We start from the raw sequence: 23624 nt of genomic DNA, 5'->3' as shown, positions 1-23624 counted from the left end.
TTCAGAACAGCCCACTTCCGGGCCAGTTCCCCTGCACGCTCAGATTTAGATGATGCCTGCCTCCCCCCCCCACTGCTGTAATGAATTACTTGTGATTAGGAGAGAGAAGCTGAGTGTTCTAGTCCTGAATTGTCATCAACTTTGATAGCACAGGGCATGTTAAGGGAGTTTAGATGGGCTCAATGATTGTGAAAGTGTTATTTAAGTGCGAACTGTCCTCAACTCAACTTGTGATCAATGAGAAAATGATGGTCATTTAATTCAAATCAATTCAACAAGCTTCATTATGCCGCAGTGGAAATCACTACCCACTCATTCATTCTTTAGACCTTCCTGAGGCCCCCGGGGGCCAGAGGCACGAGGTGAAGGGGGAGAGGTCCAGGGGTGATCTCATCTACACTCTGAATCCGGGATTCATAGTGAATGGGTGGCCGATAACGATCCACCTGGATCCCGGGGGCTTGGACACATCCTGCTTCCAGACCTTTCTCCTGTGAGAGGGAAGGTGCGCTGAGTGCAGCCTTCATATTCTGAGAGAGGAGCAGAAGTCATTTTATATCTGTTATAATGGACACATTTAAAATCATTTTCTCATCCCTCAAGCACTATTACAATAGCGGAGGGAACAGTAACGATTCTACATTAAATAAATAGCTAAAACCTATAAACATAGATTAAACATACTTAGACTTTCCCCCCCTGACATGCTATCAGGTTTGAGAATTACCTGAGGATTTACCCTTTGAGGGGCTTTGATAACTGGCAGCGGCTTTAGTTTTTGCTCTTACTTCATGCCTTACCTTATGAAACAGAGTGGTGGTTAAGTTTTGCAAAGAGCATGCCTCTTTGTGGAGGTATTTATTTGAGCAGGACTCTTTTTGAAAATATTTTTATTGATTTCAGTGAGGAAAGGAGAGGGAGAGAGGGATAGAAACATGAATGATGAGAGAGAATCATTAATTGGCTGCCTCCTGCATGCCCCCCACTGGGGATCGAGCCCGCAACCTGGGCATGTGCCCCGACCAGGAATTGAACCGTGACCTCCAGGTTCATAGGTCGATGCTCAACCACTGAGACTGAGCCACGCCTGCTGGGCTGTGCAGAACTCTTGGCTGAGAAGCGTGGGGCTTCGTTTCTCTAACAGAGAGCACACGATTGGGTGTGGGAGACCGCTGGTCTTCCCTCTCAAGCTTGCAGAGCGGTTTCTTCACAATTAAGTTGTGGTTGTCAATATTATAGCCGTCTTTAACTAACAAAATCAAGGTCAATCCTAGGGCACGAGGTTAAAAAAAAAATTTCCTGTGTGTTATCTTTTCGGATAACTCAGTGACGAGTGTCAGAATGAGTTTGGAATATTGCCTTTGAAATTGAAGTTCAGTCACAAAGCCTACAGATTGAGCAAGAGAGACTTTTTTTTTCTATACGTGAAAATCAGAAAACAGGAATGAACAGCAGCATCTCAGTGACCTCACCAACCCAAACAATTGCTATTTTCGTACACTTTGATGTTTATTTTTAAACCTGGGGAAAGGGAGAAGGGTGTGGGTCTTCTAACGCAGAATTTCTCAAACTTGACTGAACATAACTTCCCCCAAAACTTGTTTTGCAATCAGAGTTGAGGACTCTGGCCCAAGCCTACTAAATCAGAATTCGTCAAGGAGAGGTCTAGGAATCTGATTAACTATTGTCCCCAGTGATTCTCAGCACCAGACACATTTGAGCAACACCATTGTCACTGATGCAGGTCCTGGTGGGACATCTTCCCACAGGGAGACACCCTGCTTCAGGAGCTCAAGGACTGATCAGTAACCTCATTAATCTGCCCCATGGCATGCTCCCCCTTCTCCTCTCCCTAGTCTCCCCTTCATGGTACCCTTTCCAGACTTTCTGTGCTCACTAGGGGAGCAAGGAGGAGGGATTGTGCAGATTTAAGTCCTTTTTGCTCCTTGTCCTCTGCAAGTGCGTTTGGTTGGTGGGTGAGGAGGAAGTTGAATGTTCCTGCTGAAATTCAGGGTTTAGGTGGGAGGCTCTCAATGCCTCCCCCTTTTAAAGCTTTGTATTTTGGAAAATTAAAAGCACATACAAAACCCCCATGAATTCATCACCCAGGTTCAATAATTATCCACTGGTAGCCACTGGTCTTTCATCTGGACTCTCTCTTATGTTGTCCTATAGCAAATCCCAGACATCTTATCATTAACCATAATATTCCAGTAGTATCTCAAAAAGATAATAACTCTCATTTCCTCTTCTTTGGTTTTTCTAAAAGCCTAATTTTTTTTAGAGCAGTTTAAGAGGTTCACAGCAAAACTGAGCGGAAGGTACACAGATACCCCATGTAATCCCTGTGCCCACATACTCACAGCCTCCCCACTGTCAGCATCCTCCCTCAGAGAGGATTGCAACTGATGAACAGACATTGACACATCATGATATTTACATTGGGGCTCATTCTTGGTGCTGTGCATTCTACGGCTTTAGACAAATGTATATATGCTTCCATTCATTTTTCTTTTGAACTTCAGAGTCTTACAAAGAGACAAAATACGGCATATTGTAACTATACCCCATCTTGATAGAGACTAGGATTAAGATGATAATTTATAGGGTTTCTAAAAATACATTTTATTGATTTCAGAGAAGAAGGGAGAGGGATAGAGGGATAGAAACATCAATGATGAGAGAGAATCATTGATTGGCTGCCTCCTGCATGCCCCATACTGGGGATTGAGCCTAAAACCTGGACATATGTCCTGACTGGGAATCGAACTGTGACCTCCTGGTTCATAGGTCGATGCTCAACCACTGAGACACACTAGCCAGGCAAGGGTGTTTTTTTAAAATTTTTTTTTGAAAGAGCCAAAAAAGATGACTTTTAAAAAAAATTCATTATTGAATAGTGTTTCACCATGGTATATGAGTTTTGTATAGTTTTATGGTGAATAAGGAGAGCTTTGGCAAGGGGCTTGAGAGTGAGTGAAGAGAGGGGAGGTGAAAATGATTGAAAAGTAGTTGTTCTTACATGGAAAAGAGAGAATAAAGCTCTGAGGATGTACATTAGAGTTAAGTTTTAGGGACCTATCTCCTATGTGGGTGTAGTCACGGGGCCCTTCAGCTCAGTGTTTAAACACCAGCTGTTGTTGAGATAATGTCTGGGTAATGAAATGCTAAAAAAGTCAGCCAGTTGCCTTTTCTCCTTCTACATCACAGTGAGGGGAGAAGGATAAGACATTTGACATCTGATGTTTATTTTGAAAACTGGAAACACAAACAAATGTCAGACAGCATACGATTCTCTTCCTTTCCCACTCTTTGGTGGCATCAAACATTCTAATGTTCGTTAAGATACAGTAGAAAAGAAGAATTCTTTATACAGTTTCTCCTTGGGTGAGAATCCTGAGATTATATAAAATTAATGCAGTATGAACCCAGAGCTATGAATCCCACGCATCTGGGATTTACTACCGTGAACTTGGCTGTTCAATTACAGATACTCCATGTGGGGTAAGATAATTTCATGGTGCATGCTTTCGGAATGGGAGAGATGCCTCCTTGGCAATGTGGCATTGTAAAGGGTAGCAAGTTGCACCAGTTACTTAAAACACCAACTATTCCCTGCCCCCACCCCATCCAATACCAACACCCCTTAAAACACTACCATATTTGTTGTGCCCTGGTAATGTAGTGTTCAGATAACTTCTTAGATGACATAAAATAGGTGTATCTTTCTTTTAGGCAAAGTTGAAGTATGAAGCTCTGAATTTGTTGGCTACGTTAGAGAGGCAATTCTTTGCTTTCTAAAGGGATTCTTTGCCTCCTTGAAGGATTTGCAATAGAATACTTTAGGAGTTAATTTCCAATTCTTTTGTGCATAGAGATTACAGAGCACTCCTACTGGGCAAAGTGAATTACACTGAAGCATCAAAATTCGAACAGAAATATATAGCTGATTTCTTCCTGGCTTTTAGTTTATTCATAGATATGTGCAACCATCACCACGGCCAATTTTTAGCACATTTTCACCTCAAAAGAGAATCCCGATCCTTTAACTACCACCCTCCCGTAATCCCATCCCCACCCCACCCCCATCACCAACCCCAATGCTTAGCCGCCACTAATCCATTTTCTGCCTCTGTGTCCCTGTTCTGGACTTTCATATGAATGAAAACATACAATATGTGGCCTTTTGTTTCTGGCTTATTTCACTTAGTATAATGTTTTCAAGATTCATCTATGTCGTAGCGTGTATCAGCACTCCACTCCTTTTTGTGGCAGAATAGCATTCTATTGTGTGGGTAGAGCTCGTTTGGTTTAGCCATTCATCTGTTGATGGACAGTTGTTCCCCCCCTCCCCCCGGTTTCTGGCTGTTGTGGACAGTGCTGCTGTGAATGTTCGGTGTAGGTGCCTGTGTGGACATTTGCTTTCATTTCTCTTGGGTATATTGCTGGGTCATATGGTAACTCTGTGTTGAATCATTTGAAGAACTGCCAAACTGGTTTTTTAAGTGGCCGCACCATTTTACATCCTGCTCGCACGCAGTCTACGATGACCCCAGTATCTCCACATCTTTGCTAACCTTTGTTGATTTAACTCTTTGATTCTCGTCATCCTACTGGGTGTGAACTTATGTAAGGTTGAAAGGAACTGGGAAGGACTTTGCCTTTCTAATAGTTTTTTAAAACACAATATATATATATATATATATTTAGTGCCCTTTTCTAGTATCTGCAGAAGCATGACTGCTAAGAGATCCTCTCACCTGTCAGAATAGTAAAGGAAATTTTTATATTTGTGTTTATTTTATTTTTCAGCTTTTTTTTCTTTTTAGTTGAATTTATTGGGGTGATATTGGTTAATAAAATTACATAGCTTCAAGTGTACAGTTCTAGAATACATCATCTGTATATTGTATTGGGTGTTCCCCACCCCATTTGTTGATTTTTTAAATATATATTTTTATTGATTTTGGAGAGGGAGAGAGAGGGAGAGAGAGCTAGAAACATCAGTGATGAGAGAGAATCACTGGTCGGCTGTCTCCTGCACGCCCCACACTGGGGATCCAACCCACAACCCAGACATGTGCTCTGACCAGGAATCGAACCGTGACTGTGTGGTTCCTAGGTTGACGCTCATCCACTGAGCCATGCTGGTGGGCCCCCATCTCATTTGTTAATCCAAAAGTTTCCCTGATCAAAACCAAGGTGGGAGACTTTATAAATGTGGGTGCTGAAGGGAAGAAGGGGGGTGGGTGGCGGAATGTGAGCAGGAGGCGCATCTCCTGGAATGTTGCATCTTTGCCAGGAGCTGGCTCCCCTTCCTGTCGCCGTGTCTCACGGTCCCTCTGTCTTCCAGGAGGACTGGCCTTGGCCCAGGTACTCTTTTTCTACGTGAAGTACCTGGTGCTCTTCGGCATCCCAGCTCTGCTCATGCGCCTGGATGGACTCACGCCGCCGCCTCTCCCTCGCTGTGTCAGCACCATGTTCAGTTTCACGGGCATGTGGAGGTCAGTGGTTTATTAAGCCCTGCAGGGGTGATGCTAGGTCCCGTGGAGGAGCCGTGGCTTGGTCAGCTCAGAGGGCTTGGGCCACCATCCTGTCTCTGCCCCTCACTGAAGCCGCAATTGGCACTTCAGTTTCTTCATCTCAGAGGATGACCTCTTGAAAATATTGTCAGGCTGTGATTCCACGTGAGATGAGAAAGTATGTCACCTGGGCTGTACAAACGCATCAAGGGTTATGTCTAAAGCGCTTCCTTACTAACTTGGGACATGCTGTTCGATAGTGATCATTTTATTGCTGAGAATGACATTTGTACATGTGGGACTGTCCAGTAAGAGAATAGACTCAGGATAATAGCGTGGGCCACTGTCAGCAATTACTAGCTCTAAGATCTGGGGCAATGAACTAAATCTCTCCAAGTTTCCATTTCTTGTCTCTTAAATGATAATAATATAATACCCATTTCCAAGAGTTGTTGTGAAGACTAAACAAGCTAAGGCATTTAAAGCATCTGGCACATAGTAGATGTTAACCAATGTTAGCTTTCACCCTTACGTTATTCCTATACTTGGTGCGCATGGGTAGATAGATGCTTACTCTACACTTCCTTACTCTTCTTGATTGTGCTTCATACTCCCACGTTGGCCTGGAGTCTTACTTGGGAAAGATCCCTCAGCCCCGGCTGTTTCCGATTGTTGTCCTCCAGGTGACCTTGCTGGCTTCTTTTTTTTTTGTTTTTTTGTTGTTTGAATTTTGATGCTTTGGTGTAATTCACTTTGCCCAGTAGGAGCACTCTGTAAAATCTATGCACAAAAGAATTGGAAATTAACTCCTAAAGTATTCTATTGCAAATCCCTCAAGGAGGCAAAGAATCCCTTTAGAAAGCAAACAATTTCAGACCTAATATAAGAACCCCAGGGTGGGGACTTGCACATCCAGGGAGTCTGTGCCGCTTCAGTTTTGCTCTCTAGGCGCCTCCGTTGACCTCTGCGAGTGTCCCACGTTGGGCTGCCAGTTGCGAGGGTCCCCCCCACACCCCGCGTGGTTCAGGGTTCAGGTTCAGGTTCAGGGTTCAGGCTCTGGAGGAGGCCGCACGCAAATGAAAAAGACTAGAAAATATTAATTTGGAAATATTGGGGGCCAGGCGGGAGCCCAACTCAAGGAGAAGGACTCCACCCCGCTCTGGCCTTGCTATCCCTTTTATTAAGACTACGGGATACACCCATAGCCTTTAGGCAGGCAATTCCAGTAATAGCCAATCAGCAAGAATTTACATAAGACTAAAAGGTGTATGTTGCTTTAGCTACCATTGTTTCAACTAGACAGTGGGTGGTTGGCTCTGACCTTTCAGAGCTTCAAGGTTGACCAGCCTTCCGGGTTCCTTGTCCACACCTCTCTGCTAGTGAGGACAATGGGCGGCTTCCAACAGACCTCACCATAGTCTTGGCCCTGCTCAGAGCTGCCATTTTGGCTCATCTTATAGTCCACTCCTGTAGGTAGAAGAGCCGAGACACAGGTAGGGGAAGAGCTCAGGGACTAGTGCCGTATCTACTGCTGCTATTAGGAAGGGGGTGGCTCGTACTCAACATCCTGGTTTCCCATAGTCACTTATTATAGATGCTAGACTTATCTAGGCCCTTGAAAAAAACACATTTTGTTTTTGGTCCAGTTTGCTTTTTGGGATTAGAAATGTCATCTGGTTATTGCAAGAAATGTCAAGTAATTGCTTGGATTTGTCCTTAATCACTTTATTGAATATCATAGGTTTTAATGGCAAGGTTAGCAAAGGGCATCTCTCCAGCCATGGGGCCAGGGATTGTTGGAAGGCTCTGGTAACGTTTGACCTACTTATAAAAGTAATTTACTGAATAAATGGGTCAGGGCTCAGCATGATTTGGGGCCACGCCACAAGTGCCTGGTATCCGTCTAGCCCTTGCCTCTGCCTCCTTGGTGTGAATGCTCGCACTAACGCATTTCTTGGGAAGCTCATTCTTCTAAAGGGCCTCTCCAGTGTCCGCTGGCATCATAAGAAACCAGGACTTCTGGGCAGGCATGCTGGCCCCAGGCTCCTGGCTCCCCTGTCCATAAATACCAGTGTACTGACAGTCACAAGGGGCAATTTAGACAGTTGACTGTATTTCACTTTAAGATTGGTTGTTCTTGTCCTTTATTATTTTAATTAATTACCTTATTGCTTAGTATTTTGCTCAAGACCCTCAGTTTTATACAAACCACAGAGGTGAGAGAGCAGGTCTGCCGAGACCTCTGTCACTCTTGGTTAGCACTAGACTCCAAGAGCGGAGTCCCAGGTTGTTGAAACACTCTCCACCCTCTCAGTTACACGTGGGCAAGAGAGCAATAATGAAAGTTACTCTTAGGGGGAGGCTCTGGGGTGACCCCTGCGAGTGATTAGTTCCAAAGGGAGAGGCTCACGAGGACATGTGATGAAATAACACACATGGTCTTTCCTGGGAGTGACCTCAACTTTGATCCTGGCTTCCTTTACCATTCATGGGTGCAGACTCCCCTCCCCCTTCACATTTGTTTTAGTTCCTTGAAGGGTTTTCTGGTCTACCAATTATACTTAGCAACACCTATGCCTTCTTTTCTTTCTTTCTTTTTTTACACAGGGGCCATTCCATATTAAGTAACTGGATTAAGGAAGGGATTTTAAATATATTGATTTCAGAGAGGAAGGGAGAGGGAGAGAGAGATAGAAACATCAATGATGAGAGAGAATCACCGATCTGCCGCCTCCTGCATGACCCCCACTAGGGATCGAGCCCGTAACCTAGGCATGTGCCCCGGCCAGGAATTGAACCATGACCTCCTGGTTCATAGGTTGACACTCAACTACTGAGTCACGGCGGCCGGGCAGGAAGGGATTTTAACCTTTTGCACTCGGATGTTGAGTGTGACTCGACAAGGTTAGCATTAGAATAAAGGAATTGAGAAAAAAAGCAAGCGAGTGCAAAGGGTTAAGTCCCTCTGAGCTGCAGTGCATAAGTTAAGGCTCAGAAGAAGTGGTGTTTTAATATATATATATGTATATATATATATATATACATATATATATATACATATATATATATTTGTATTGATTTCAGAGAGAAAGGGAAAGGGAGAGAGAAATAGAAATATCATTGATGAGAGAAAATCATTGACTGGCTGCCTCCTGTATGACCCCCCCCCCCCCCCACTAGGGATCGAGCCCACAACCCAGGCATGTGCCCTGACTGGGAATTGACCCATGACCTCCTGGTTCATAGGTCATTGTTTAACTACTGAGCTACACTGGCTGGACAAGGATGTTTTTTTAATTGATAAAATAATAAACCTCATAGTTTATCTTTTGTGTTATTTGCAGGTTCTCCTTGACCCTTAGGAGGAGGTATACCATGTTCAGGGGCTGGTAGCATAAACCTCCACTTCCCCTCGCCCCCGCTCTCTAATTTTCCTCTGTAAGAATGCATGTCAAGGGAAAATGAAGTTTTGAGTTTGTAATTTCTATTTACACCTAAATTTACGCTAATATTTCTGGGACACCTGTTGAGGCCTCACTGCAGACAGAAAATTGCTCCCTTTTCCTTGGTTCAGGTCTGTAAAAAATGGAGTCAGGAGCAGGTGAAGCTGGAAATGCTCATTTTTAAAAATTTATTTATTTATTTATTTATTTATTTATTTATTTTTGCTTGGCCTTGGCAGCCACTCCTACAGTGACACAAAGGACAGGGAGGATGGGGAGGTCCCTGAGATAATTGAAATGAACCCATAACTCAGGAAAGAGATTACAAAACAATCTCTGGAGATTGTTTCATGGTTACCCAGACTTCTAGAAAATCCCCCCTGAATGGGCTGTAGAAGTGATGATGAGAGATGAATATTTAGCCTCCCATTTTAAAGGAGCCTTACACCCTGGGCAGGGTGCTGACTGATTGCACTGTCTTTCAGTCCACTCAGCAGTGAGAGGGGACTTGAGGCGGCAGCCTGCCCTATCAGGGGAATCTGAGCTGTACATCATAGATGAAATTGGCCATCAGCAGAGGGGTAATGTTGCCTGACATGATAGTTCAATTTGGTCATGAAAAATTGCTGTTCACCCAGATGGCCCAAACCTAAAGGTTAGGCTCTTGGATGGGTTTGTTTATTTTTTTTCTAGCTCTTCTCTTTCATATAATTTCTGTTCAAATATTTGTAGACGTAACAAAACCCTAAGGAGTGTATGTATTCCTACTTGTATGATTTTTCTGTGGCCTTATGGACCCGAGGAATTGAAAATTTTCTGCTTAATTTTTAGGTTTCATATTTTAATTTCAGTAGACTGAGATCTGTAATGAGCATCCTTTGCCAAGATTCATTAAAGATGATGTTGCGTGTCCAAGGTTCCAAATTAGAAATCTGATCATGTGCCCCTGATTTGATTTCAAGCTATGGAATCATAGTGTGCAAAGTGATAAAATTTCTTCCGGCCGCCGGTGAGTTATGGGTCCATTTCAATTATCTCAGGGGCCTCACACAGCTCGTCCTCTGCATTTCTTGAATTATGATGCTCTCAGGTGTTCACAGGCAAACTCATGCATCATTGCTTATCCCCGAGGAATCTGGGCATTGTTGGTGGCTGCTAGACCTTAAAATACGGGGACAGTTTGGGCTGGGGATGGGCGGAGCCTGAGCCCCTTCTTGCATGAGTTAAAGTCCCTAGGTGGAGAGCTGGTCCAGGCCCGTGGTAGATGCTGGCTTTGCGTGAGTCCTGCCTTTGAATCAGGTTTAGCCTCAGGTTGCAGGGCAGGATGGCAAGCACGGAGTTGGTGAGATATACGTACCCCATGTCCACCAGCATTGCTGGGTAGAAAGCAGGGGCAGCACGAACCTAAAGGAGAAAAGATGGAAAAGGTGCTGTTAGTCAGAGTTCACTGTTTTGGGAGGCCACCTAGTCATTAAGAGCTTGTCAGTTACTGTGTGGCTTGGGCAGATAATCACAGTGCTCTGTGATTTTCATCTCTAAAATGGAGATAATAACACTTGCTTCATGGGGTGATTGGAGGGTTGATGGAGCCTGGCTATTTTTGTTCTTGAAAATCTAACAAAGCCACAGATGACAGAGATCAGCCTGAGGGCAGGCCGGCGTGGAAGCAGTGAGGGGAGTGGCTGAGTAAAGGCTCAGCTCTGAGCCCATGGTGGAGACGAAGGTGGGAAGGTCACGGGCTCTGCCCTCAGAGGAGGGAGCTTGCCTCAATTTCCTCATCTGTTGAGTGAAAGGCAGACTCTTGCCATGAGAAGATGTCTTTGTTCCCTGGCAGCTCTATCACTGTGAGGCCCAGCCACGTTGGGTGGGGATGGCTACAGTGACCTGGTGCTGAAGTGGTCCCCACCCACTACCCATGTGATTGAGCAAATTATTTAACCTCCTTCTGCCTCAGTTTTCTAAGGTATTAAAATTGGGCTAATCAATCCCCGGCTGGGTAGCTCAGTTGACCAGAGTGTTGTCCTGATAAGCCAAGGTTGCAGGTTCGATTGCTGGTCAGGGCACAAACAAGAATCAACCAATGGCCCTGGCTGGTTTTGCTCAGTGGTTTGAGTGTCGGTTCTCGGACTGAAGGGTCATAGGTTTGATTCAGGTCAAGGGCATGTACCTCGGTTGCAGGCTCGATCCTTGGCCCCAGTCGGGGCATGTCAGGGAGGCAACCAAAAGATGTGTCTCTCTCACATCAATGTTACTCTCTCTGTCTCTCCCCTTCCCTTCCACTCTCTCTAAAAATCTATGGAAAAAATATCCTTGGTGAGGATTAACAACAACTACAACAAAAAACCACACGCATACACACACACACACACAAAAGAATCAATGAATACATAAATAAGAGGAAAAACAAATTGATGTCTCTCTCTCTCCCTCTCTCTCTCTCAAATCAATAAATCAATAAAAAAAAAATAGGGATCATCATAGTATTTGTCCTGTGGGGTTGTTGCGAGGGTTAAGTGAGGTCATCTACTAAGGCAGCGAACAGAGCAGGCTCACTGTAGACACCAACATATTAGCTACAAAGCACAATGACAGATATGAAAGTAAACTTTACACTGATGGTTTTTTAATTTCCCAGGAAAGAAAGGGCTGATAGGAAGGGTGGTTGAGGAGGTGGAAGGTGATGGGGGGGCGGATGGTAGTAACATGTGGAAGGCACGGATTTCAAAATGGAAATGGGGGTGCCTGAAGGTACCAGGGTGACCTCTCCCGACCCCTACAGAGTTCTGTTTGCCACCAGTTTGCAGCTGCTGGATGTTTTTATTACCTCCCAGTCCTTCTCTCTTCTGACCCCCTGTCAGTGGACTCAGAAACCATATTTCTCCTTCCAGCGTTCCTATTTCAGAACCCCCTTACCTTTTCCTCCAAACACAGGCTAGCGTCTATCAAAAAGGACGGGGACTAGCACGTTGAGGCATATTTTATGAGCCGTCATTATGTTTGGCTCCCTGGGTTTATTTTTACTTCAAAGGCAGTTCCTCTGGCCTCTTTTCCATTTTCTCTCTGTGCGGAAGATGATTTCAGTTCGCATGTCACTGAGCACACTCGCAGGCTGAAAGGCTTTCAGAGTGAGGAGTCCCGTGCAGGAAACGCCAGGGCGTCTTCAAATGGAGGGCCCACACCTGGAGGCTGACCGCCCGGTTCGAGCCCAGGCTCCACTGATTCTCACTGGGTGATCTCTCTCCGGAAAAGGGAGAGATTATCATAAATTCCTCTTGGAACTCACACCCTGTGCTTCTCGTGGCAGCAGTCACACTCGGCAGTAATCGCTTCCTTCCTTACACCCCGCCAGACTTTGAGGGCAATGATCAGATCTCATTCTTAACTTAGCACCTTCCTTGGCGCCCAGCATACCGTGGGCACTCAGGGCATCTTTGCTGAATGAACAAATGGTCACTCCGCTTTGAAATTGTGATCCCCAGGTCTCAACGGCACCATTTGCAAGTATTTTGATCTGGCAGCCGAGCGGTACCTCCCACAGGTGTGCCCACCGTCAGTACCTTTTTCTTTATCCCCCTAGTTTTCTCATTAAGTGTCATTACATGGCGTGCCATAATATTGTGTCTGCTAGCAGCTTTCTTGAGAATGAATCTGCCTTGGAACGATCGAGGAATGTACGCCTTTCTTAATTACTATCATTATTATATCAGACACTGTGCCACGTCTTTGATATCAGATGAGGGAGAAAGTTGCAAACTTAAAGGAAGAAAAGAGATCTAATTCAGACTTTGATATGAAAGAGGAGTTGACAGCTTTGTGTCTTTGGGATGGGATTTTCTGAGGGAGGTGCTGGAAGACAACATCCTAATCTCTTACCGTGGAAGAGGAGCCCGGATGCAGGGCTGAGAGGGAAGAACTTCTAAGACAGCCTCACAACCGTAACAGTAAGAGTGATACAGTAATCTCAGAGCTTCCCTCGTGCCCAGCGGTGTGGTGCTTTGTTCATTCATGGATTCTATTACTCATATGTGTTAGTGCAGCCGTTGTGTCCAGCTCACTGAGCTTTTGGAGGCCAGGACCTGCCATGCCGTACTTGTGTTGCATTTGGTATTTTGCTTTAATATAACACACGCCTGTTTTTAGTAAGAGCCTTCTATCCCCAGTGGGGTCTGAGGAACAGCAGCATCAGCCTGTCCTGGGAACGTGTGAGAAATGCAGGAGCCTGGGTCCCACCCCAGACCTACTGAGTCAGAATTTGCCTCTTAACGAGACCTGCTACACATTAAAATCAGAGAGGCACTGAACTGGGCTAGATGACTCCTCTGGCTCCTCCTCCCTAACATGCCTTGACTGTAGACTCCCTGGACGATGGCCACATGTGACTGTAAGGTGCTTGAGTCTTCAGTAATCCACATTCACATGGGTCATAGGGACTTCCCTGGGAGCTTTTACTGATGCCTGGCACCTCCACCATATGAATGGCCTGTCCTGGCTCAGGCTTCAGACTCTGCTAAAATCTCTTAAACAAGCAGCAGCTGGAGTCAGCATGCCCCAAACCTTTATATATAGAAAACCATAAAGACTCCCCCAAAAAACTACTAGAGATAATAAACAAATACAATAAAGTTACAGGGTACAAAACGAATATACAAAAATCTATTTTGTTATTTTAATATACTAAGAGCAAACTATCAGAAAGAGAAATCAGGAAAACAATTCAATTTACAATTGCAACAAGACAATAAAATACGTAGGAATCAACTTAACAAAGGAGGTGAAAGACCTGTACCCTGAAAACTATAAGAAATTGTTGAAAGAAACTGAAGAAGACACAAAGACATACAAAGATACTCTATGCTCATGGATTGGAGTAATTAACATTGTTAAAATGTCCATATTATCCAAAACAATCTATTTCTTCAATGCAATCCCTATAAAAATCCCAATGGCATTTTTCAGAGCAAATAAGTCTAATATTTGTATAGAACCACAAAAGACCCTGAATAGCCAAAGCAATCCTGAGGAAAAAAAAGAACAAAGCCAGAGGTCTCACATTCCCTGATTTCAAACTATATTACAGAGTTATAGTAATAAAATAGTATGGTATTGGCAGAAAACCAGACACACAGAACAATGGAACAGAATGGAAAGCCCAGAAATAAACCTGCACATAAATGGACAACTAGTTTACAACAAAGGAGCCAAGAACATGCAATGGAGAAAGAAAAGGCTCTATAATAAATGGCGTTGGGAAATCTGGAGAGCTACATGCAAAAGAATGAAACCAGACCACTATCTTACACCATACACAAAATTAACGCAAAGTAGATTAAAGACTTGATTGAATGTAAGATCTGAAACCATAAAACACATAGAAGAAAACAGGCACTAAGCTTTGGACACCAATTTTAGCGATGTTTTTTGTGGATTTGACTTCAATGGCAAGGGAAACAAAAACAAACAAATGGGACTACATCAAATTAAAAAGCTTTCACACAGTGAACGGGACCATCAATGACGACAAAAAAGGCAACCAACCAAATGAGAGAAGACATTTGTAAATGATAGTTTGATAGTGGATTAATATCCAAAATATGTTAAAAAACTCATACAACTCAACAACAACAGCAACAACAAATCTCTTTTAAAAATAGGCAACAAAAAGAGAGGATGTGGAGAAAAAGGAACCCTTGTATGCTGTTGGTGGGATTGTAAATTGGGGTAGCCACTATGGAATACTGTAGGGATGTTTCTCAAACAATTAAGAATAGAGTTACCATATCAATTCCTCTGTTGGGTATTTATTCAAATAAACATCAATTTAAAAAGACATATGCACCCTTATGCTCATTGCAGCATTATTTAGAATAGCAAAGATAAGGAAACAGCCTGAGTTTATCAACAGATGAATGGATAAAGAAGATGTGACACATATATACAATGGAATACTAATGAGCCATAAAGAGATGAAATATTGCCATTTGCAACAACATGGATGGACCTTGAGGGTGTTATGCTAAGTGAAGTAAGTCAGATGGAAAAGGACAAAAACTGTATGATTTCATTCATATGCGGAATATTAAAAACAAACAAACAAGTGAACACAAATGAAAAAGAAACTCATAGATACAACAGATTGATGGTTACCAAGGGGTTTTGGGGGCGGGCGAAATGGGTAAAGGGCATCAGATATACAGTGATGGAAGAAACTAGACCTTTGTTGGCGATCATGCAATCGAGTATACAGATATCAAATTGTACGGTTGTACACGTGGACCTTATAAAAGGTGATTAACCAATGTTACCTCAATTGAAAAAGGAAGAATCTTCCAGCACACTCAACCACTCCCACTTCGCAAATGGGAACACTGCTCCTGGGACCTGACGGCCTTGCTGGCAGCGCCCACCGGAGAGCTGAAGCGGGGGTCCTGCAGCCAGTGCTGCCGATGCCTGTCTGACCACAGCCGGCACCTGAGCCGATGGAGGCTTTATTTTCTGTAAAGCATTTGGCATTCTGAGTTATTAGTCTTGCACATTTAAGTTATTTTAAATATGGGGTACGAGTAGTTAGATAGAAAACCACTTCTCTGTTTTTCTGAACAAAAGGTGTGTGTGCTTTCTTACCGAGTTTCGAGTTTCCTTTTTGTAGCCATGATCACGGCCCTGGAGAACCACACCTCATGCACCTTGACTGGGCGGGGGGAATGCGGCCGAGCCAATTGCCTGCGTGGAGATGTTTGCATACGGAGTTGAGTGTAGAAATAATTCACATCACGTTGCTGCACAGCTTTAATGAATACAGAAAAAAACTAGCCAGGTAATGCATTATTAAAGGCACACACGGCAGAGCTTCCTTGTATACAATTTGAGCGTGAACTTATTAGCATTTCAGGTTGATATCACTCTTAGATTTAATTAGATTTCAGGCTTCAATCGATTTAGTAAATGAATTTCTCACTGCTTAAACGGTGTAATATGCCCTCGACAGTAGCTTTTCATCACTCTCTTCTCATTCCCTCACGCGCCCAAGCAGATCTCCGCTTCCGTCTTGGATTCAAAACCAGAGGCTATTTTCCAAAGCTACTGCGCTGTATAAACGTAGTCTCTTCCGTGCTTACAGACACGGGGGCCACGGGGAGGGTTATTTTTTATCCACGTTGTCTGACATGAATACATTTGCCACCGGTAAGTTTAACTGATGCGTGATGATAACAACACTGGCCTCTGTTTCGGTGGCCCTTGGGCACCGTGAGTCTTTGTACTGTTGTTTTGCCATGAAGTCCACAAACCTCTGTTCCTACTATGATGAGAGCATTGGGACTATTCAAATGGTGGGAAATTAAATTTAATGAGTCAAGCCATATTGGTGATTCTCAGGATGAGCTGGGCAGTAATTTAGCCATGTTCCACGTTTGTTTAGAAGTGTGGAGAGAATGCTTCTCTGAGCCATGGGAGGAGCCTAACCCCCTGTTACTGTTTCCTGCCTGCAGGAACTTAAGTCAGCGGTGGGGCCACCGGGCCACCCTGGCCTCATCCGTGAAGTGGGGCTTCTTTGTGTTTGTGGGGTTAGGGAAAGTGGTGTGAAAATAGGTCTCTTTCTGATTATGTGTAATAACCATGATCCAGATAAGTAATGTTTATAATACAAAGTGGGAGAAGTGATGTTATCTGATGGGTGTTTAAACCTACCAGACCTGAGGCCCTGAACCTAACTGTCCCCTATACCTGGGCTCCTGAGCATTAAAGAGAAAAAATCAACATGATATAGAAAAATGTTAGTTACATGCAAACAAGTGGTTAGAATAAGATGGAACTTGGAGACATTGTAGAAAATAGGTCTAGGCAAAGTACCGAAAATTAGCTACAGCGGTATAGCAGCAGATTCGGAAATTACCGAAAAATCGGTACAGCGTTCTGGTAGGGTTAATTTCTGAATGAACTACGACCTCAGATGAAAGACAGCTCAATGAAGGAAGTTTCTTTTTTACTCTGTTGTACTGTACATCTCCAGACGAATTGCATTTTGAAAGTTCAGTTGGAAAGGGGATTAAAGACACAACAACCAAAGTAGGATAGTATAAGTACAAATCCATTGCTATAATATAAATCTATTTCGATAGTATAGGGGTAGACCCATTTGGCCACAGAGCAAAAGCTGTGTTCAGAATGCTGTGAATTCACAATTCCTGGGTGGGGTTGGGGGAGGGGATTTAGTTAGGAAGCACAGTCCAGAGACAAAATGGCATTGTGGCTGATTTACAGGCTCATCTCCCGAGGACATGGCTGCTTTTTTATTTTTTACTCTTGCAAGACTCAGCACGGGCTAGGTTATATAAGAAGTCCGTGAATTAAAAAACACATAAAAGCAGCCTTCTGATTTTCCACCTGCGCATTATCCATTTAAGGAATGACAGTCCTGATTTCTTCCAAAGGGGAGAATGGAAAAGAGCTAGACCGCCATGGAATGCTAGTCCCAGGGCCTTCTTCAATCCGGGACATTCCCACAGCCTTTCTTTACGACGCTGAAGAGTGCGGGTGTCCCTTATCTAACGCAACGGTCCCCATCCTGACTTTGGGTGATGTTTCCTCAGGATTAGATTCCGGTTATGCATTCTGAGCAGGAATGCTGCATAAGAAATGTGTCCTTTATAGGGTCTCACCTCTGGAGGCACGATTGTGTCCACCTGTTCTCATTGGTGATGTTAATTTTCATCAACTTGAAGACTAGACCGAACACCCTTCAGTATAGTCTCATTTATTCCTTGTATAGTTACTTTTTTTTTTTTTTGCCTTTCAACTAATCAATTTTCTGTGGGAGTCACTTTAAGACCATACAAATATCGTTTTCTTTTTCAAAATTTCCCCCTCATATATGGAAATCCTGCCCTGCCAGCCACCCTTCTTTGTCCCTGAAGTGCCCATAAATAAATTCATGGCTGTCCACACGCCAGTTTCCTTTAATGCTCAAAAAGAGAATAAATTAGAATCTTTAAGATCCTCTTCAGCTTTAAAATTCTCTAGTTCTGAAAATTGAGGTAGGAATTTTATGCTCTTGAATTAGTATTCTCACATATTTGTCCTTCCCATCAACCTTATGAATTCTGTTCTTGTGAAATAGGTACTTTGCATAGGTTATCTTTTAAAATAATTTCTTATCCTTCCAAATTATCCCTAATGATAGAAGTATTATCAGGATGTTAATTAATACAGTTGCTAGCTATATCATAGAGACACGTAGACACAAAGTCTTCTCACACTAAGAAAAATGAATCTCTATAGCAGCCTGTTAAAGGATGTATTTCTGAATTTCTCCTAAGACGACATGAATGAATGCTTACCCATAATGAAGCCACTCCAATCAGCTCCTCATTTCTTCTTCACTCATTTTGAAGGATTGTTCTGGAGATGTTGAAAGTGCCATTCACATTATTAATAATTAGAGCTTTTATCTAGAGACTGGGTGCCTTTCTAAGTACTTTGTCTTCAGCCCTGTGTCATCTGCTAGACCAGGGTGGGACTGATTGAGTGTCCATTTGAGTGGATGGTCAGGGTCCACACACACACCTTCATTTAGGAGCGGTGTTTCCTATACATCCCACCAGCTTCTGAGGTTGTCCGTTAACAATTATAATTCATATCTAACAGTAGCCTTTCTGTAGTTTCCATCCCACCAGCTTCTGAGGTTGTCCGTTAACAATTATAATTCATATCTAACAGTAGCCTTTCTGTAGTTTCCATCCCTCGAAAGTTAGGGGCTTCTGCCAACTTGAGAGTCATGGGTGTTCAACTCAGGTATCACTTCCTATCATCCATCATCTGAGGGCAAGCCTTTTGGTTCTCCTCCTGTTGGCCTCCGTGACATGCAGACAGGTGTCCCTGCTCCCTGTCACTGAATCCTGCACAGGCTGCTAGCCTAAAGGGAAGCTTGATTTGCTGGTTATGTTATGGTTTTGAAAGCGTCTTCGGCTTTCTTCAACAAGCAGGGGAAATCTGCCTCCGAAGAAATGTGAAAGGGAGGGATAATGAACTTTCCAGTCCCTCTCAACCCAAAGCCCTATAATTATTTTAAATAGTTTCCATTGGATAGTTTTTATTCCCATGATGTGATTTTTCAGGTTTTACTCCTAAGAAGTCCAGATCTTGGGGCTGAGGGAGGGAGAAGACAGAAGGGAAATGGGGCTGCCATGCCGGGCACCTGTGTGGCTCAGGAATAGCTGGAGAGTCAGCTCAGATGGCAAGGCAGCCGGTCTGTGGGCAGCGGGAGGGGCTCGGGAGCAAGGGTGAGAACAAAGTAGGTTACAGAACTGTGAGGATGCGGCAAGGGAGGCGATGCCCAGAATTGGGTGATGCTTCAAAATAATGAAGAGCAACCAGGAGGGGTTTTTAGTGATGGAAGCAGATCAACACCATTTCCTGTAGAGACACAGAAGAGCTATTTGAGTTCTTTCCTGGCCTTCGAATGCCTGCCTTTCGTTAAAGAGGGCTCATCCCATGTCACTTCCAGGTCCCTGTCCTCAGTGGTCTAGAGAGAGCCACTCCCTTGGGAAAGGCGTCACCTCACTCACTCTTACTTCAAATCAGCCGCGTGGGCGTATCCGTAGGAGGCACAGTCCTTGAAGATTTTTCCATGTCCTATCTTGGAGCCTCTACTAACCACTGAGATACAAAAGGAAGCCAAGAATCTTATGAGCCCATTTTAGCAAGAACAGTAACCCAATTTCAGTCCGCGATGCGTCTGAAACAGTTTTGAGATCTGGTCACCAGTACCATGGCCCCCTAGTCAGTCCAGGTTTGGCGTCTGAGCTTTGTTCCCCGAAGCCTGATAAAGGGGACTCCCAGGCTCATAGGCTACTCAGGACTTCGAGTTACGTTGGGCCGGAATGGACCAAGTAGTGTTTTAGACGAGGGAAGAAAAAGTGACTTGTTAAGTCAGGAGGAAACTCCTGGCCTTCAGCATTTTCTAAAGAAAGAAAAGGTACCTCTGAGCATTTCGGCCACCGTAGGTACTCTTCCGGAAGGAATGCCCACAGGTTAAAGTGAGTCAACATGCCTCTACTGATTTCCTGGGACATCTCCATTTGGAGTGGAAACGCCCTTCCTAGACTTGGTTCCCAGGAGCATTCTCCAGGGGAGAGCCCCATGGACATGAAGACTGAGGCTCTCACATCACCAGAGAATGCCCTGCTCACCTACGAGTCGGTGTTCTGGCTGAATCAAACACCCCAGAGGACTTCCCAGGCTTGACATCACTGCGTGTCCTCAGGGAAAACTCCTTAATGAGACTATTAGTCAAAACGAATGTTCTCACCAAGGGAGTGAAACAGCCACCCCTGACCTGATGGTGGGTTATGCTGGAAATCTGAACTGAGGCCCTCGGCATTTAACCTGGGTGTCGCGTCTTCATTTCTGTCCAGTGTAGGCTCAGTAGGGAGGGTGGAGACTTTATCTGCTAAGAAAAATGTTCCACAGTGATTTTCACTTTCCATTTGGAAAAATGCTTAACGTATGAAATTACAAAACCAGTATTTTCACGCCAGAAGACAAAAATAACACATTGGGAGGAGCACCAGGCAGAAAACAAAACAAGACAAAAACTCCCCAATAAAACAACAGAACCCAGCCAGTATGTGTTTACGCTTCTTCTTTATGCAGCCATCTAACAGACCTTGCCCAAAGACACCGTTCTTAGGAGGTTAAGTGAAGTCCTTGATTGGAAGAGGGAAGAAATGGGAGATCCGCCGTGACCTTCATCCCTGCTGGCTCAGGCCTGGCTCAGGCCCCTCAGGCCGCTTTCGGCAGGACCACCGCCATCTCCCACACCTGGCCTTTCCACCTCACGCTGCCCCTCCTCCCTGCGTCACGGAAGCTAGGTGTGACTTTCTAGAAGGCAAATCTCCGTCCAGCCATTCCTTTGCTTAAATGGGTTTAATGGCTCCTCAGTGCCCTTAGGATGAATTGTAAACTTCCCATGACATACAAGCATGTTCGGAGAGGCAGTATGAAGGCAGCGCTGACCCCTGCGGGCTCTGAGCCGCACTTCCTGGGTTGGGGTGTCGCCTCAGCCACTTTTCCAGCTGAGAACCCCGAGGTGAGTTATTGACCTCTCTGGGCTTCAGCTGCCTCCACTGAAATGAAGACCGAGTAATGATACAATCCTGCCAGGGCTGCTGGGAGGACTAAATGAGGTCTAACACACACTGAACACCCAATAAACATTTACGATTACCATGATTATTTCTGCCCTGCTGTCAGTTGACCTCTGCCCCTATGCCCTTGCCCTCAGTCATACCCAACTATTTATAGATACCTTCCCACCCCCGCCCCCCAAATGAGACGTATTTCCTCTTGTCTCTGCTTTGTAGGCTGCTTCCTTTGCCTGCAGTGTCATCACACACACACTCCCTCCCTCACGCACACTCATCTGTCTACATCCTCTGTATTCATCACCTCATCCTTGGGCCAACTCTTCCGCAACCTTCAACGCTCAGCTCAGGTCAAGGCTCCTTTACTCCGAACAGCCTACCTGGATGTCACTCTCCCCACCTCACAGGTTCCCATGCTCCACGTCTTCCTCTGACCCACCATTGATCACACAATGCAGTAACGGCCTGTTCACTTGTAGGTCTTTCCTCGGCGCTGTCCCTGCTCCATGCCCCGCCCCTCCGCCCCCCATAGTGAAAGAAGGATGACAACTTGATCATTTCTGTATACTCACTGCTCACAAATGCTGGTTGTATGGGCAGATGGATGGATGGAGGGATGGTGCATGGAGGGATGGTGCATGGAGGGATGGAGGGATGGGTGCATGGATGGATTGATGGATAGATGTTATCAAGGGAATCTGATCTAGTGACAGGAAACTTCCCAAGGCAGCCCATCTATATTATAAAAACCCAGTGGCCCTAACGCCGTAACGATCAAAGATTGGCACAGGTGAGCAGCAAGGACGCACGGGTGGGTGGTGCCACGTGATTTCGTGCACTGGGCTTCTAGTTTGGTTATAATCACAATCGAACTAAATCTGCCTGAAAATCCAATTACTCCATCTTGTTTTCTGATCCATTGCTTGTCCATATTAAACTGATCTGGTTTCCTGTGTCATCCCCTCAAACAGTATGCTTTCAGATCCCCTCCTTATCCTCCTTATCCTCTCCTTATATACTCACTGCTCACAAATGCTGGATGCATGGGCAGATGGATGGATGGAGAGATGCTCTTAGAGATGCTTATGGTTGGTGCCTTCTAAACATTCTCCTCTTTGTCAGTCTCTCTTTGAAGTAGGCTCTGAAACTGAGAGTGACCCTCCAGGTGTGGGGTGTCGTGAGCACAAAGATACATAATCAATCCTTTTGCATCTCTACTAGTGTGGACAAATGCTGGCATTTTCTAAATGCCCCACAACACTATGAGTTTGGCAGCCCACTAACGGGATAAACAGTCTGGAGATGAAGCCTGGGAAGGTTGTAAATGGAAGTCGAGACAAGGATTGAGATCTGAATGTGGAACGTCATGTAAATACTGTCCCGCATGTGTCACGCTCGGCAGCCATAACAGCTGTGGGTCGAAAACTTAGCTCACTGGTTGTGTGGCATGTGCAGGTTCTGGCCCCAGTTTATTGCCTCTTGTAACTTTAGCTCCCAAACAGCCAAGGTCAGCCTGGGGAGAAGGACCAGGACTCTGAGAGGCAGTCAACCTGGAAGAGCAGAACAAATCCTGGGACCTACTGTGGGTTCTGGTCTGAGTTCTGCCACGGACATGCTGTGTGGGCCTGACCCCTCCTCTGTCAGAGGGGCTGCTAAACTCCGGGACATGCCAGCGAGTGGCTCCGTGAGTAAACATATGTTCCGCCCCATCTTGTCAGGCGCCAGGAGCCTAATTTTGATGCACTGTGAGGCTCTACCAAGAATAGCAGTCATCATCTTAATAATAAACCATCAGGGCTGCATCAGCCCAGGCACAGTCCACTAATTTGCTGGTGGTTATCAGACAAGAACGCTGCTGTGGAAGTTGGAATTCACTCTGAGAGATGCTTCCTGAAAGGGGCTAAAACAGGAAGCCTGAGGCCAGATGGAACCTTTAAGGTCACGCATTCCAGTTTCCTATCTGATGGTTCAGTCTCCTCTAAACACCCTTTTTAGCTCAGGCTCGCACTCATCCTGGATGGGTAATGCACTGCCTCGTTAGGGCCTTGTGACTTGTTAGCAAGTTCCTTATCCGTATATCGAGCCGAAAGCCACTGCCCATTGCCGCTGTCCATTGATGTTCAGACAACAAAACTTTCATATCACTTACACATGCAAAAGATTTCCTGTTTTTAATTTCTGGAAGGAGCCAAGAAATTATATGCACAGGATGGCTTATGTGTCCAAATAAGGACATCTGGCTTATGTGTGGGCTGGTGGTGGGAGAGATTGTTTTCTTAACAGTTTGATAGGCATCTTATTTCAGAGGTGAAGCCGCATTTCTATCTGTTGGTGTTGATCTTATGTATTTACATGTAAAAGTTGATGTATTAAATAACTACTTTTGAGTTGTTTTGTCTTCAGATTGCAGTGTACAGTGAAAACTGCCAGAGCAGACAGAGGCATTGGGGCCTTAGTACCGAGTATCATTCACACGTTGATTCACTCAACAGGTATTTACTTTTATTTTTAGAGAGAGA

General features: G+C 44.6%; 1 protein-coding gene across 2 annotated transcripts in view; it reads left to right on the top strand.

Annotated features, from left to right (window-relative positions):
* HHAT (hedgehog acyltransferase) overlaps window positions 1-23624 on the top strand; it is a 185781-nt gene that overhangs the window by 69803 nt on the left and 92354 nt on the right. For both annotated transcript variants that reach the window (XM_028152257.2, XM_028152258.2), the window contains exon 8: window positions 5354-5504. In XM_028152257.2, the coding sequence (XP_028008058.1) occupies window positions 5354-5504 (151 nt within the window). The remainder of the gene's footprint in view (window positions 1-5353; window positions 5505-23624) is intronic.

Source organism: Eptesicus fuscus, chromosome 22, assembly GCF_027574615.1.
Source record: "Eptesicus fuscus isolate TK198812 chromosome 22, DD_ASM_mEF_20220401, whole genome shotgun sequence".
Classification (NCBI taxonomy): Eukaryota; Metazoa; Chordata; class Mammalia; order Chiroptera; family Vespertilionidae; genus Eptesicus; species Eptesicus fuscus.
This window is presented reverse-complemented; position numbering and strand designations above follow the sequence as displayed.